Source organism: Rhinolophus sinicus, chromosome 17, assembly GCF_057876585.1.
Source record: "Rhinolophus sinicus isolate RSI-liver-muscle chromosome 17, RSI-T2T, whole genome shotgun sequence".
Taxonomy (NCBI): domain Eukaryota; kingdom Metazoa; phylum Chordata; class Mammalia; order Chiroptera; family Rhinolophidae; genus Rhinolophus; species Rhinolophus sinicus.
This window is the reverse complement of record NC_142517.1, coordinates 184,893,464-184,908,920: the sequence shown is the minus strand read 5'-3', so window position 1 is coordinate 184,908,920 and position 15,457 is coordinate 184,893,464. Positions and strand designations below refer to the sequence as shown.

The window sequence follows — 15,457 nt, the reverse complement described above, 5'->3', positions numbered from 1 at the left end:
TTTAGAGTAGTAAGTGTAATTTACACTTTTCAATCACATCCACAAAGCACTTTAACTAAAAATCTCTGAAATAAAATTTTGACTTTCTGTCTACATCTGAATTTTCTAAATTTTCTACAATTAACTTGCATGTCTTAAATTTTAAAAAAATTAAAGCATAAGAGTAAAACATTACTACATTTTCTTAGAACATAAATCTAAATTACAACGTCAATATATTTTTATCTGCAAAACGAAGTTCATTTACTAGAAAATTGTTTATTTCAATTTTGTATTTTGACAAGAATCCTATGTCAAAATTATTCAATGAAAAAGTATAAATGCATCTCACAATGACATCATAAATTTTAAAAATACATATCTTCCCTGCCATTCAAATGTTTAATGTCAGGAAAGACTATGTAGTAGTTAAATTAAATGCATCAAACAAAACTACAGTTTTTTTTAGAGGCAAACTGTTTTGAAATGCTTGGATGACTTTTGTGTGAGAAGCAGGGATCAGCTAATGCTTTGATTCAACCTAAGCATAGATAAACTACCTGTTTGAACCTAAGTCACAAGACATAAAAAAAAAATCCTTATAGTCCTTAGATATAGACAAGAAAAAGTTATTTTCAGTATTTTAAAAGATAACACTTAGTCTATATAAAATATATTTAAGGACAGAACTCCATTTCCCTTACTGAAAAAGAAGTGGCACATTATAAGGTGAATTCCTTTCGTTTTAATAAAAGCTGAGAGAGAGATAAGGAAACCACTGCTGCTTACTAACTCTTGTCTGAATTCTGACACCTTCAAAGGAGTTCACATATAGTTATGGCAGATTTCAGTCATTTCACATAGTTTCCCACATCTTAATAGATTTTGAATGACCAGAATAAAATTGTCACAAAAAATGAATTCTATTTGCACAAAATAAATCAAAAGTATAAAAGAGAAAAAGTAAGTTAGGCAAGCCAAACACTATATTCAGATACTATAAGGCACTAAACTACAAGCATTTTATTTTACATCTTTAAAAATGAAGGACTATTGCGAATTAAGTACAGCACCTGATTTCCAAATGTATCTGCTTAAAATCCAAAATGATGATTCTAATAAAGGAAATTAAAATGGCAATTACTAAATACCAATAATTAAAGCAAGTGATTATTCTTTTCAACTATGCTAAGTCTTACTAATATTCTTCTGGAACTTAGTAATAGTCTAATTATACATATCTTAATATATACACACACAAAACTATTCTTAGTAGTTGTAGAAATATATTCTAACAGGGGCAAACATGCAATATTAACAATGTCACCAATATATTTAAGAAGAAATGAATAAGGAAATAAAATATCTATCATAAATTAATCTATGAGGTGAAGAGGTTATACATACACTTATACATGCCTCAGCCCCAAAGTCTGAAGCTAACCCAATAGGAAACCCCAGTCTTTTTCCCACTAAAGTGAGGAGCAAGACAAGTATATTTCCTATTTTAAATACTATAGAACATCATGTTGGAGCTATTAGACAATATAATTAAACAACTGGTGGCAGAACAATTAAAAGGGGAAGAAAAGTCTCCACGTTCCATATGGAACTTTCTACATGCAGAAAGCCAGATGAGGGAGTTGTTCAGCCATGAGGAAGTATACAGTCTCTAATGCCCTCTTCAGATGCAGCAAAAACAAAAACAAAAAGGCTAGAAAAAGAACCTCCAAGAGTATGGAGCCAAGAGCAATAGAGAACAGCGGCCTGTGTAGCTACGCCCAAAAAACAGAACCAAAGTCAAATAAATCATGGAACATTCCTTCTCTGAGGTTAGGGGGACCAGGCAACACTTGCCTAGTTTTCAGAACTGCCATGGACCAATGCCTCCTATGCATCTCCCATTTATCTCTTTTTCAAGAATCTTTATTGTGGCGTTCCTATCTCAGTTTCATCACTGTATGTTGGGTTTGTGCGGGACAGATATTGAGTGTCTTTTGATGTCACAGGTCTCAGTATGACTATAAACCACAATTGGACCTGACCTATATCACAAGATCTTGTGTTTCAAGACTGACCTCATGACTGGATGAGACTTTTGGAGTTTTTAAGACAGACATGAAGTAGATATTGCATATGGGAGGGATATGAATAATTGTAAGCAAGAAATAAGACAATGGTAGATTGGATTCTTGGTCCAAACTTTTTACTCCTTTGTAGTAAATTTGCTGTGTAATTTAGCAATGGGAAAAGGAAGCTGTAGAAAAGGCAAACATGCAGCAGTATGTCAGATATTGATCAAGGCTTGTGTTTCTGAAACGGGGTACAAGAATATCTGGGGTTATTAAAACTATTTTCTGGCTCCATAAATTCCATTTAAGAATTTTTAACGTTTGTGTGAACATTACTATTAATTTTTAAATTAATTTAAGCATATTAGAACTGACTACCTTGTAACTGGTTTTATTACTTAATTTCAGTGATCACACTTGCACTGGTACCAAGTGATCATTAGTGACTGCTCAATTTGTAGAGCAGTATTTTTCAAATTAGAGATGAATTCTTGGCAACCTGACAATTTTCAGATGTGTAGACTAGTGCCATGTGAAGTGTGGTCCACAGAATAAAGGTACTTGACAGATAAGTACAAAAATCAAGAGTAAATATTTAAAAACTTTATTAATAAAAAAACTTTGGTAATAATTTTAAGCCAGTTAAATTTAATTGAAAAATTAATGAGGGCTGTATTTTTTAACAACTTTTTCCCCACTCTTTTTAGAACTATTTTGCTAAAGCCACTAACAATCTCTTAACTGTCAAATCTAATACATGCTCCACAATGATTTTCTTCACTGCTATGTTGAATTTTACACTACTGACTATTCACTCCCTTTTTCATAGCCTCCCTCTATTTTCTGAAGCAACCACTCATTCTTGGTTCTACTACCATTCAAACTCCTTAGAAACTCTTCTTCCTTTTTCCTCTTCTTAAATGATAACGTTCTTCAGGACTTACTGACTTTGACCTCCTCTTTCTTACTCTGATATAGTTTTTCAATAAGTGCCAAAACGGTGATTCTCAAATCTTTATTTCCAGCACAGACGGCCGTTCTGGACTCCATTATGTGAGGTATATGTCTACCTTGATGTCCCACAGGCACTGAGAACTCACATGTTCACCTGAAAATCTAGTGAACCTGTGCTAGCTAACTTGGACGACCAAGCACTCGTTTCCAAAACAAAAAAAAAACCTGAAAATTATTTTAGACTCTTCCTTTTCCCTCACGCTCCACATTTACACATTTAAGTACTATCAATTCTACCTTCTACCAGGGAAATTTAAATTTCGATATTCGAAAGGAAAGAATAAGAAATTTTCACCCATCTTAACATTTTATAGTGCATAAGCTCAAATAAAGTCACAAAGGTAATTTTCCTTTCCTAAAAGCTACTCTCATGTAGACAGATATAAAATATAAATTTCTTGCTTTCACACCCAATTTCCTAAAATGAGGATGTGCTTGGTAACCACTATTGAGCTCCTAATGATTTTAATTTGCTTAGAGTCAAACATTACTTTCCTTACATACAAAGTCATGATTAAACCACAGAAAATTAAGGGCCATTTCTACATTCTGCACATACCAAGACTTACTGAATGTGGGTTAAATTATAAGGATTGATGTATGTTGGTGTATCTTACTAAAAGCTTCACTTAGGATTACAACCAAAATTTAAAAAATAAATTATAATTTTCACATTAGAAGACTATTCATTCAATCAATTTTTTCCAAATCTACCTATAAAAGGAGGTACTTGTTTTTTATCTGAATATAACACCTCTGTATTATATTTTCTTTATGAAACAAAACTTTTATTCTAAAAGGAAGTTTACTCTGAGCTCATTGCAAAACTATCTATTTCAGTCATATTCCACATTTAGCAGGACAAAGGGCAATGGCAGGAAATGGAGCATCACCAAGGTCCAAAACAAACTTGGTTTAGAGTAAAAAAAAAACTCGCATCTTTATTAGGATAATTAAGCACTATGCTTTAAAGCAAAAATAAATATAGATTAAAAATTCAGAGTTTCATAAGCATAGCTTCACTACTGATAAAAAGACAAAAGAATATTGCCCTCTATTATTATACAACATAAAGACAAAATGGAAGTAATCAGGACATACTCATGCTCATATGTGCATTTTTTAAATACTAATAAAGATTACATTAAAAGATTATATTTTTATATTTCTTATTCTTTCAATGCATTTAAATACAATCAGTTTTTTCTCACCAACTCTAAGAAATAAGCAAGACAGTTATTTTTTTCCATTTGACAGAAGAAAAAACTGAAAGATAAAAAAATTAGGTAACCTGTTTTCAGGTGGTTATGATCAGAAGCAAATGTGGACTAATCTTGGCTCTAATTCTACAGCTTCACAAAATTTTTCAGTATAAACTGAATTTCCAAAAAAATAAATAAATAAACCAGCTAATGACAAAAATGAACCATGAATTTCAACCCACATTGCCACATTTCAAAATGTCATGCTTTTGAGTGCCTTTGTCTCTTTTTACTGAGTTAATGCATTTGATACTTTCCACTAGACAGAACAAAAATAGCTTAATCTTATCAAAGAATTTGATAAGCCTCTAGAAGGCTCAGTTTCTCTTCTGCATATTATGGTGGCTAACTGTAGTACTCCCCAAAGGCTAAATGTAGAACAGAAATATACCTTTATTCCTATCCAAAGAGAGCAGTGAGAGAGACTGTATGATACACACTATGTCTTGTTCTATGCAATATATGAATTCCAAAAAGTTGTATGACAATGTAGAGACCAAAATTGTTCTCAGCACTATCTATTACCAGAAGCACAGTAAGTGAAGAAATGTCAAAAGATACAAGGAATAACAAGGTGTCTAAGAGATAACATAAACTCAAATCTTTAGATATTAAAAATAAAATCAATTTGCCTTCTATACTTAAGAAAAATATGCTCAGACAACAAGTAGTAGTTAACTACTGAACTAAACTCCAGAGATAAGATTAAACCTGTTCAAATTAATGTTTAACTTGTAAGAACTATATGAAATGCACTGTTAATAAACTCCTTGACCCTGGGTGGGGATGACCATTTAGAGGAAAGGAAAGTTGAGACTATGTAATTGGAATAGTCTTATATATTAGTGAAAGAATCTGTATAGCAGGAACGCTGTTGATATCCTGCCTGTATTATGTAACAATAACTACATGAGGTTAACAAATAACCTACTAGAAGATGAATGTTTCTAACAATGCAATTAAATCCTATACCTAGAAGGAGAAAGTGAAAAGTTAGACCTAAATAGAATGGATAGAAAAACAAACTGCAAAGATTTTTTTAACCAAATTCTTTGCAAATATTGAGTTTAATATGTGGGGACCCATCTGCTAAAAACCTAAACCAGTAATTTATTTTAATTCTACTTAAAGGACTTAATCACTAATACTTAGGCTCGCAACTGAATCCAGACTAACAGGTAGAAAACATATTTAAATATTCTCTTAGTATTCCTTTGACCAAACAGTACTTACTACCAAGGGTTATTTCTGATAAAGTCCTATTTAAACACCTACTCAACTTTTACAATGCTCAATGGAAATTTTTTAAACATCACATTAGATAGAAACAGTACGGTGACGCCTTAATATTGACCTATTGCTAATTTACAAGTATTGCAAAGCACCAGTGCCGAGGTTAGCATTGTGGCAAATGAGAATGTCTTAACCTTAATGACCTGAAGCCCACCTTCAAGTATCTTCCAAGGCATCATCTTTAATCAGGTATGTTTACAATGTTTGGTATGGATAGCACACCAATTGGGCAGCAAAACAGAAGACAATGTATAAATGTTAATCATTAAAGAAGAACTTGCTACTTAAGAAAAATAACTGATCACCCTGGAAGGATGCTAGTGAATCAAGTCATTCTAACCACCAAGAAAAAATCAAACATTTATTCTGCCTGCATTCCCTTTCAGGAACTGTCCTCAAATAATTGATGAGGGGACATTTCTCTATGTATGTTCTGCTAATAAATAAAGAAATGATAGAACTGGATATCACAGCTTTGCAAACTCCTAATGAATTAATCATATAGGCAAAACTCACTGATGACCAAGACATTCATAAATTATTCTAGCCTCCCAGACCAAACAGAAGGGGAATCAATCAAGCCTCTACAACAGGGGAGTCCAAACTTTTTTCAACGTTTTTCACCAAGGGCCATATGCGGTAAAATACACAAACAGCCGGGCCACTCACTCGAGGTGAAGTACGTATTGCCTCACCTGGTTTATTTAAGTAAACTGAATATACTTTTGGAATTTGCTGCAGGCCAATTAACAATGGATTGCGGGCTGCAGTTGGCCCGCAGGCCAGTTTGGACACCCCTGCTCTACATCTTCCAGTTTGCAGACACCAATAGAGAGGAACAAATAATTTAAACCAAGGGAATTCAAGCAGCAAAACCCAGACTGAGAAAAGCTTATTAGTGTCAAAAGCTGGCTTCTTCAACAAATAGAAGGAATAAAAGTGTGGTGAAGAGGAACTTACAAAGACTTAACAGACATTTTCATCAAAACACAACGTGTATACTGTTTAAATATTGAGTCAAACAGCAGGAAAATAAAAAACGATACCAGGAAAGTTTGGACACTGACCAGATATTTAATGACTTAAAGACTTATATTGTGATTATGTTTTTAAGAACTCTTATTTTATAAATATATTTTTAAATATTTATGGTAAGATAATATGTTGTCTGGGATTTGCTTTAAAATAATTCAGGGATAGACATAAGGGTGGTGGAAGGTTTCAGACAAAACGTTACTGAACATGAATTGATAATTGAAACAGGGTGACAGATACAAAAGGGTTCATTATAGTATCTTCTCTATTTGTGCCTGCTTGAAATTTTCCATAATAAAAGCTTGAAAAAGAATGATGAGCTAAAAAGTTCTAGATGACAATCTATAGAATAAGGACAAAACAACTCAATGTCCTTCAGAGGTCAAAACAAGCTAACAAAAATCTTAGTGGTGAATTACACAAGCATTCTCATTGTACACAAACACTATTACTACCTGACAAATGAGAAAACTGAGACCCAAAAAGGTAAGTGTTGCTCAAGGTCACAAAACAGCAGCAGAGCCAAAACTAGATTCCACAATTCCAAGCCCAGAAATAGGTTCAAATCAGAGCTTAAGTAAAAGATCTGAGCAGTCCTGAAGTAGTCTGAACGCCCATCAAAAGTGTTATAAACAATTTTTTAAAAAAGGTGGAAAAAAAAAGCTAGAGTGAGAGCAGTAAAGTTAGAAAGCATAGAGAACAACTGGGTATTTGGTAGTCATCCTCACTAGAGAGCCGAAGCGTTAAATCTATGACACATACAGGGGTGCCAAAAAAATTCATACAAGTGGACACTGGTCAACGTTGCTCAAGCAATAGTTCGCTCACCGTGTATCAGAAGTGTCTGGACGCTGATGGTAACCATTTGAGCACTTCTTGTAACTGCAGAAGTCAAACGTGACTTGTATGCATCTTTTGTTATGGGTATTGAGTATTACAGTTTTAATAGTTTTTTCCTTTCTTAAAATGTGTATACATTTTTTTGCAATCTCTGTATTTGAGAGCTACTTGATTTCACGGTGTTTACAGGAAAAAAGTTGTCTAGCTTAGAAGTAGTTCACTCATGAACTGGTGAAATATAAAATCATTTTAAATAACAATTTTTTTGAAAACGGTTGAAAAAAAATTAAATTTTATTAAGTGTCCAAGTGATTTAAATCTCAATTTAAGCGTAAAAATGGAACTTATCTTACTGTCCAATAGACTTCATCACTTGACTGTGAAAGGCCTTCATTATTTACTTAGATTTTCATGAAGAGTAAGGAACCACGTTTATATTAAAAATAAGAATAAAATTCTCTGTATGCCAACAAACACTACTATCTTTTCAATAAGCACAGTGTCACTTAAATAATATACTAACACAACTTAGAAACAACATAACTAATTAGTAAGACAATGTAACCCCATTTACCTTTGGTCATTCAGAAAATCGTAAAACCTAGTAAGTTTGATGCATTTTTAAATAAATCATTTTCAAACTACTAAGCATTCCTACTAAAATGCATTTTAATTTTCGGCTAACATGTGTGACTATTTTCAAAAGTGTCTGGTGAATTGGATTCCTTTTTTATTGGAAGAGTGGTCTATTTATAAAAGACATTTCTGGCATTAAATTACACAAGACTAAAAGCTATTTTAAAAATCTACATTAAACATTTCAAAGTATATGCCTTTCGGTAATTGTAAGAAATATCAAACTAGAAAGTCAAAGAAAATTCCAGTGTGATTGCTAAAATTTAATATTACAGATAACTGAGATCACTTGTTAAAGAATAACTTGTTCTTTAAAGAGCTGAAAGTATAAAAATGGAGCCCAAAGGGATAATGCAGAAACAGAAGCTGAGACTTGAGAACTTCACCACACAGACCTAAAGTAACTTAAGTAGTAGATTAAAGTTGTTTCTCTGACCCTTGCCAATATCTTCAAAGTAGTAATGTAGCTCCTCACTTGAAAAAGATGTTCTTAAGCAGTACCTTTCTCCTCCAATAACCTAAAATCAGAGCTAACGTGTAAAAATTCAAAGGCAAAGAGAGAAAATTATTTTTGAATGACAAAACCAAAAATATTAGTCATTATGGGTAAGACCATGGACTTGTATCAGTCAGTACTGAGTTCCAAGCTCAGTTCTGCTACTCACTAGCCCCTTTAACCTCTGATCAGTTTTCTCATCAGTAAAAGGAGATAATTATAATACCCATCTCACAGGACTGTCCTGAGGATCAAATAAGACAATACCCAGAAGCTACTAACATCAGGGCAAGCTTAAAGTAACCATCTCATATCAATAACCTTTTAATATAGTCAAAAACTTTTAAAGAATTTAAAAGGTTAATTAAGGTTAAGAAAAATGCTTAATGCCCTTCTCATAAAAATATCTCTATCCTCATGCTTACAGAACAAAAAGAAAAGCACAAACAAAAATTAAAGTATTTTATTTTTCTCTTAAGGACATAATTTTACTTATATAATTTTGGGATCACTGAAGACAACTATCAAATAAAAACCACACCCTACAGTTTTTAATAGTATACTGATATTGTGTGTGTTCAAACCTAAAAAAATGGGAAACAGAAAATTCCGTGTTTTTAAATTCTGATTCATTACTATCAATAAATATGCTACTACCCATTAGTGATAATAAGATCAGTCATAAAATTTTATAACAAAGTATTTTAAAACTTAGAAATAAAAAAGAAAGCAGTTACCTTTGTACAATAAAGCATCCAAAGTTCAAAGAGCCTCTCCCTGGATGCCATTCTAGCTTTCACTGTGGCACTTTAATTTTTCGTCAAAAAAGAAAATTATGTTCAAGACCACAGCATGTTCATTTTATTTTCCAAGTTTTTCAGCCGTTTACAGTAAAGCTCAAAGCAGTAGGGAAAAGAAAAAGAAGTGAAACAAATGGATTGTCTTCTGGTCAATAAAATTCAGTTTCAGCAGTTACTCCAACTTAACTTCATCAGTGGGAACTGGGCAATTAAATCTGTGGAAAAAAAACATGCAAATATTTGCTAGAAAAAGGTCATACTAATAACTTCAGATTTATCAGAACTAGAGATTTATCTACTTCACTTCCCACATACAGCAGGCTAAGCTTTTACACTAATAGATAAGATTTCATAGAAACTTGTATTTCAGGAAAACGTTGCAGCTAAGACAATTTATTTCACATCAACATAAAGTCAGAACCATCTAGGGCAGACTCACAAAAATAAGTAGACATAACCAAAAATGCGTCGTCCTGTAATAATAAACAGCAACACAATGTTCCCCCTCATCTATTTTCTATAAACATAAAAGGCACACTTACTTCTGACATAAAGAATCCCTTAGAATTTTCTAGTCTGCTTCTTAAACTTGTTGGGAATGTTTGTCGTTGTGTTGTAGGGCAGGGCATGGGGAGGAGAGTGAGGAATTCCTGGTTTGTTTGTTTTAACAATCCTCAGAGAGTGAAAAATCAACCTGTCCACCTGGCCTCTGTACCTCTCCATCCAGGAAGAAAGAAAGGAGCACGCACGCACCGGCAAGGAAAATACCCCGGGGAAAGCTGCCAAGTGTTTTCGGAGATCTTTAAATTTTCTCCTCGCATCCCAGACAACCGAAACGTAGGCAAACTTAAGATCTGCCAAGATGCGAAGAGTCGCTTTGGAAACGCGGCGATGCGAGCTCGGAGTCTCCCGACCCGCTATCCACGTCCGCCCGACCGCACAGGGACACACCCGGGTCAACCTCGCCCCCTCACAGCCGCCCCTCACTCTACAGCGAGTCCACCAAGCAGCACCCGGGGCCCTCCCACTTCTGCCACGCAGACCCCTCTACCCTACAACCCACTCCCCCTCACCGCGCTCACGTTGGGGGTTGCGCCGCCGCCGCCGCAAGCCGACGTCTAACTTGCTTCCCTCGCCCCCTTAACCAACCCGAAGCCCCGTGTCACCCCGCAGCAACCTGGCGGGCGGGAGAGGAAGGCGGGGCGACAACAGCGCGAGGCGGGGCGAGAGGGCCGGGGGGAGCCAGGGGCGGAGCTGTCCCCTCGGCTAATCGTTCCGACCTCTGAGAATTTATCCGGCCCCGGGGCAGTCACTGTTCATTGGTCGCGCATGCTGGGAAGGGGCGGAGTGGCCTGAAGCCCCGCCCCAGCATACCTGCGCAGGCGCAGTCGACTGGGTGCCTGAAAACTCGGCGGCTGGTACCAGCCAAGGCGCTCCCCTCTTCCCTACAGGCCTAGACATGTAGGCGGGAGGGCCGACGTGCTGACGTCCACCGCCCGGCACTGCTGGGTTCGGCAGACATAGCGTTTGGCTGATGGTTCATTTCCGGGAATCATCTGAGGGCGGGGAACTACACAGTGATAACTAATGGGTATTTTGTGTTGATTTCTAGTTGCAGAAGGGGGCTTGGTCCCGGTCGTATATAGTAATGTGAAAACAGACAAGTGCCCCACGCTCCGCAAAAAATCCTTTTCCCTAAATGTGTTTATGCCTCGTACCTTAGCCGTCGCGGAAAGTGAAGTCCAAAGGGCTTATTTTACCACTACTAAAGCCTTCAAACCGGTTTTGCTCTTTCAGGAAAAGGAAGAAAGGGAAAAGGGCTGGCTACAGTTACAAGATAGAGACAACATTCAGGGTGTGGGGTTTTTTTTTAAGGGGAGAAGACTCATAAGATTAATCAATTTTGGTACCTAAGCATTTTAAAATTTTATTGTGAAAAATGTCAAACATATACAAAAGTAAACTAATATAATGAAACCTCACACGCCATCACTGATCTTCCAAAATTATCAACTAATGTCCCATTTTGTTTCATATACATCAGCAGTTGGCAAACCCTAAAGAGCAAGAGAGTAAATATTTTATGTTTTGCGGACAACTTACTTGACAAAAATCAAAAGGGTACATCATGATAGTGAAAATTAGGTAAAATTCAAGTTCCAGTGCTGTAAAGTTTGTTGGAACAGAGCCATGCCCATTCCTCTACTATTAATAGCTACTTACACTCCAAGATAACAGAGTTGAGAATAATTTAGAGTATTTGCTTGCAAATTAAGCCTTTTCAACATCTCTCCTTGGTTGTCTAGCAGGCATATGAAATAATATGTGAAAACTTCCGGAGGGCAAGCAATTCCTCTTGCTAACGAATCCCCCGTTTTAGTAAAGAGTAGTTCCATTCTTGCAGCTGTCCAGCTGGTCAGTCCAAGAACCTGGGGAGTATCCTTACCATCTAACATATATACCTCACATTCAATCTACTTCCTCTCAGTAATATGCATCTTCAAAATATATCCGGAATCTATAATCATTTTTCTACACCACCACCACCACTACCACCCTGATGTAAGTTACCATTAAATCTTTTCTAGATTATTATAAAGACTTCCAATTTTTCTCCCTGCCCCTGCCTATGTACTCCGCTCACCCATGGATTATTTTCAACACAGCAGAGTGACCATAGAAATAAGATGTCACTCCTCTGCTAAAACCCCTCCGATGGCTTCCTATCCCACTTAAAATGGCCAGCATTGATCTGTGTTTTCCTCCCACACTTCCCTCTCTAATTTATTATTCTGGTTTTTCTTATTTCACTCCAGACACATGGTTTCTTTGCTTCTCACATTCACAAAGCACACACCTGTCTCGGGGATTTCACATAAACTGTCCCTCTACCTGGAAAGCTCTTTCCTCTGATGCCCTGTAAATTTTTGATAGCCAGACATGAAGTACTGGGTGAAAGCATACAAATAGGCCGTTAGTAATATGGTGGTGATGTGCTAGGGCAGGGGAAGCTTTCTATAGTACTATCATTAGGTCTCAGTCTTTTAGTAAGCCTGTGCCTCGGAACTGTAATACCACAAGTGCTTCACAGTCCCCCGTCCCCCCCAAGGACAGGATGGCTCTAGTGGGCTGGAGTTGGGTAGTTTCCTTCCCTCAGATCAGTTAGGCTCTGATAAAACCCCAATAGTTTAGGTACTGGTAAAATAGTTTCTCTTAATTGCAGGCCTTGTTAAAAAGAACGAATTGCTGTGGTTATCGAAAAATAATTCCTTTTCCTCTCCCCTTGCTGGAAGCATGAGAGGATTTTTCTGATATTTACTGTGAGAACCTGATCTAGCTCCTAAAAGTAAAACTCACAAAAGTGTGCCATCACCCCCACGCCCCCATGCCTGGGACCCTCCAGAGTCCCTGCAGTTTTTAAATCTCAGACTTGTCCACTCTGAGGCTCCAGCAATTCGCCAATTACATTTTGGGTTTTCCTACCCTGGTACAGGTTCCCATGGAGGATTCTGCTCAGGGTTTCTGCTCTGGTAGGCTGAGTCTCTGTATTTACCTGTCTCTCAATTTTGGGGGCAAAAATCTTGCCCTGTGATCTCATGTCTCTGATGGAGCTAAGAAAAATTGTTGATTTTTCAGTTTTTTCACCATTTTACTTGTTAGAATAGAGTGATGACTTTTAAGATCCTTACCTACTGAACCAGAAATTGGAAGTCCTGTCCATCCCTTTTCAAGAGGTAAAACACAGTTGTCTAAGCTACGGTGTCAGACATGCTAATGTGAAACACTCGAGTATGATAACATTGATTGGAATATGGGTGACACCAAAATTCTTTAGCCACCAATTTACAGACTTTTTAGTAACGTAGATTACGTTATGTGTTCTCCTTTAGAATAAATAACAGAATTTAAGGAGACCATAAGCAGTTCAGCTGGGGTGAAAGAAGGAAGGAGATGAGGTTGGGAAGATATGGGTTACAAATAGCTCAGAGGGGGTCCTGATTGCTGGCTCAATGATTTCGATTTCTTTCTGTATAAAATTAGAGTTTTTAAGTAGGCACATGACAAGATTAAAACAATATTTTTTCTAGGCCTTGTGATATCTTTCCCAAGGCAACATGTAATCATATACCACCCCCATACACAAAGAATACAGTAATTAAAATTCAGTTGAAACATGAAATAAAACCACTTTGCTTTCATGTATAAAGAACTTTCTATGATGGCTGGAAAGTTAATTGAAAGTTAAGACTTGCACAGTCTACAGTAGAGAAAAATTCTTTAATCAAGAAGAAGAAGAAAAAGGAAATTACAGGAAATTTTTATTTAAAACTGAGCACTTTCTCTTTAAATTCTTATTTCCTTTTACTTAAATGTGAAGAAAAGAAAATTTTAAGACTGGGGGAGATTTCTTGTTCTAAGAAAGCAGCCTTCCTGAAACTCAATTGCTATAATTCAAATGTGACTTAATATCTGAGATTTCTTCACTTGTTATGTATCAAGGAGTATTTCTTTCTTACAGCAATAAAATACTATAAGAATTAAAAAGAAAAAAAACAAACCTTTGTGCAATCTCTACGCCTGTGTCTGCTGTACCACCATAATCTTAATGTTTTTTTCCAATGTTTGTCACAGTAAAAAATCAAAGAACGTGAGATATTCCTGACATTAATCTACTAGCATTCCTAGTAACTAGTAACCCACTGTTTTCAGTTTTGTGAATAATTGTTTTGACCTGAATATTCATTTGATTTATTGGCTCCTTTTACTTCTTCTGTTTGAGTAATAAAGTAGGTTAATAATTATCAGCTTATTTGGAATTAAGGTTATGAGATCTAGAGTTTCAGGGGTAAATGACTGTAATTGTAAACCCACAGAGCTTTACTTTTTCAAATTACACCAAAATTGTAATACTAATCAAATAAGTAACACTTAAAAAAACAGATCTGAGATCAAGAAGGTCCTAGTTATATTGACAGTTTGACACATAATAAAGGCAGTCAACACAACGATTAAAACAGGAAGTGCTTCACAGTTTTTCAAAGACATTTCTGAAAAAAGTTACATACTATTTCACTTTTCCTTTTCTATTATAATAGATTTAATATATGGGGAAAGATCTTTGTTTAGTGACCATACCATTCTCATATTTATTTCTTGCCAAAAGGATCACTAGCTTTTGTTTGTCACATGATTGATTCATCATGATTAAATTTATTAGTAGATTAAGAAGATTATGGTTTCCAGTTGTGAATAAACAGATGGAAAATAGTGCCCTAAAGAAATAAGTATGAATGAAACAAAAGCTTGTTTCAGTAAAAAGGAAGAGAGAGAATAGAAAATTAAAGACAGAATTTTTTTTCAATTTAGTTTTTAAGTTTCCAAATGAGAAATCAAGCAGTCTCTGTAAAGGATATACCTTAGTGGAATAATTTTACAAATATAAATGTCATCACAAAAGCCTAGTTTCCTAATTTTCCTAATTATATCTTCTTATCGTTCGCAGTTACCCACTGTCCCAAAGTTTTCTGATGTTTTAATTTGTATTACGAAAAAGAGAACCTCTTAGGGATGGTGTAGAATAGTAAGTTATTATTTAATGGTTATAGAGTTTCAGTTTGAGATGAAGAAGTTCTGGAGCTGGATAGTGATGATGGTTGCACAACAATGTGAATGTACTGGATGGCAATGAACTATACACTTAAAAATTGTTAAAATGGTAAATTTTACTTTATGTATAGTTTACCACAAAAGAGAGAGAAAGAAAAGCAGTTATTCCACTTGACTAGGTTATGGTAAAATGGCAAGAAATTCTAAAAGCCAAATTAGACATTTTGTGTAATACTTTATGCATTATAAATTTTATTTCTAATCAGTCAGTTGTAATAGCTATTAACAATAATAGAGGTTATGGAAGCGATTATAAATTCCAGATACCTGAGTGACCAGTAACTGACCCCTAGTCAGCATATGGATAATGAAAATAGCAACTTCCCTTCCCTTTTCGGTTCCTTATCCACCCTTTACAGCTTT

The 15,457-nt window shown here is 35.5% G+C and overlaps 1 protein-coding gene across 7 annotated transcripts in view; it reads right to left on the bottom strand.

Annotated features, from left to right (window-relative positions):
* The window catches only part of NBEAL1 (neurobeachin like 1), a 150,306-nt gene extending 139,630 nt beyond the window's left edge, over positions 1-10,676 (bottom strand). For 3 of the 7 annotated variants that reach the window (XM_088794482.1, XM_088794488.1, XM_088794486.1), the window contains exons 1-2: positions 10,510-10,676; positions 9,365-9,642 (exon numbers count right to left, since the gene is read on the bottom strand). In XM_088794482.1, the coding sequence (XP_088650608.1) occupies positions 9,365-9,415 (51 nt within the window). In that variant the 5' untranslated portion in view covers positions 9,416-9,642; positions 10,510-10,676. Of the gene's footprint in view, positions 1-9,364; positions 9,643-9,969; positions 10,157-10,180; positions 10,386-10,500 lie in introns of those variants that run through there. The other 4 variants (XM_088794483.1, XM_088794487.1, XM_088794485.1 and 1 more) reach the window with 3 other exon arrangements.
* Positions 10,677-15,457: the final 4,781 nt, after the last annotated feature.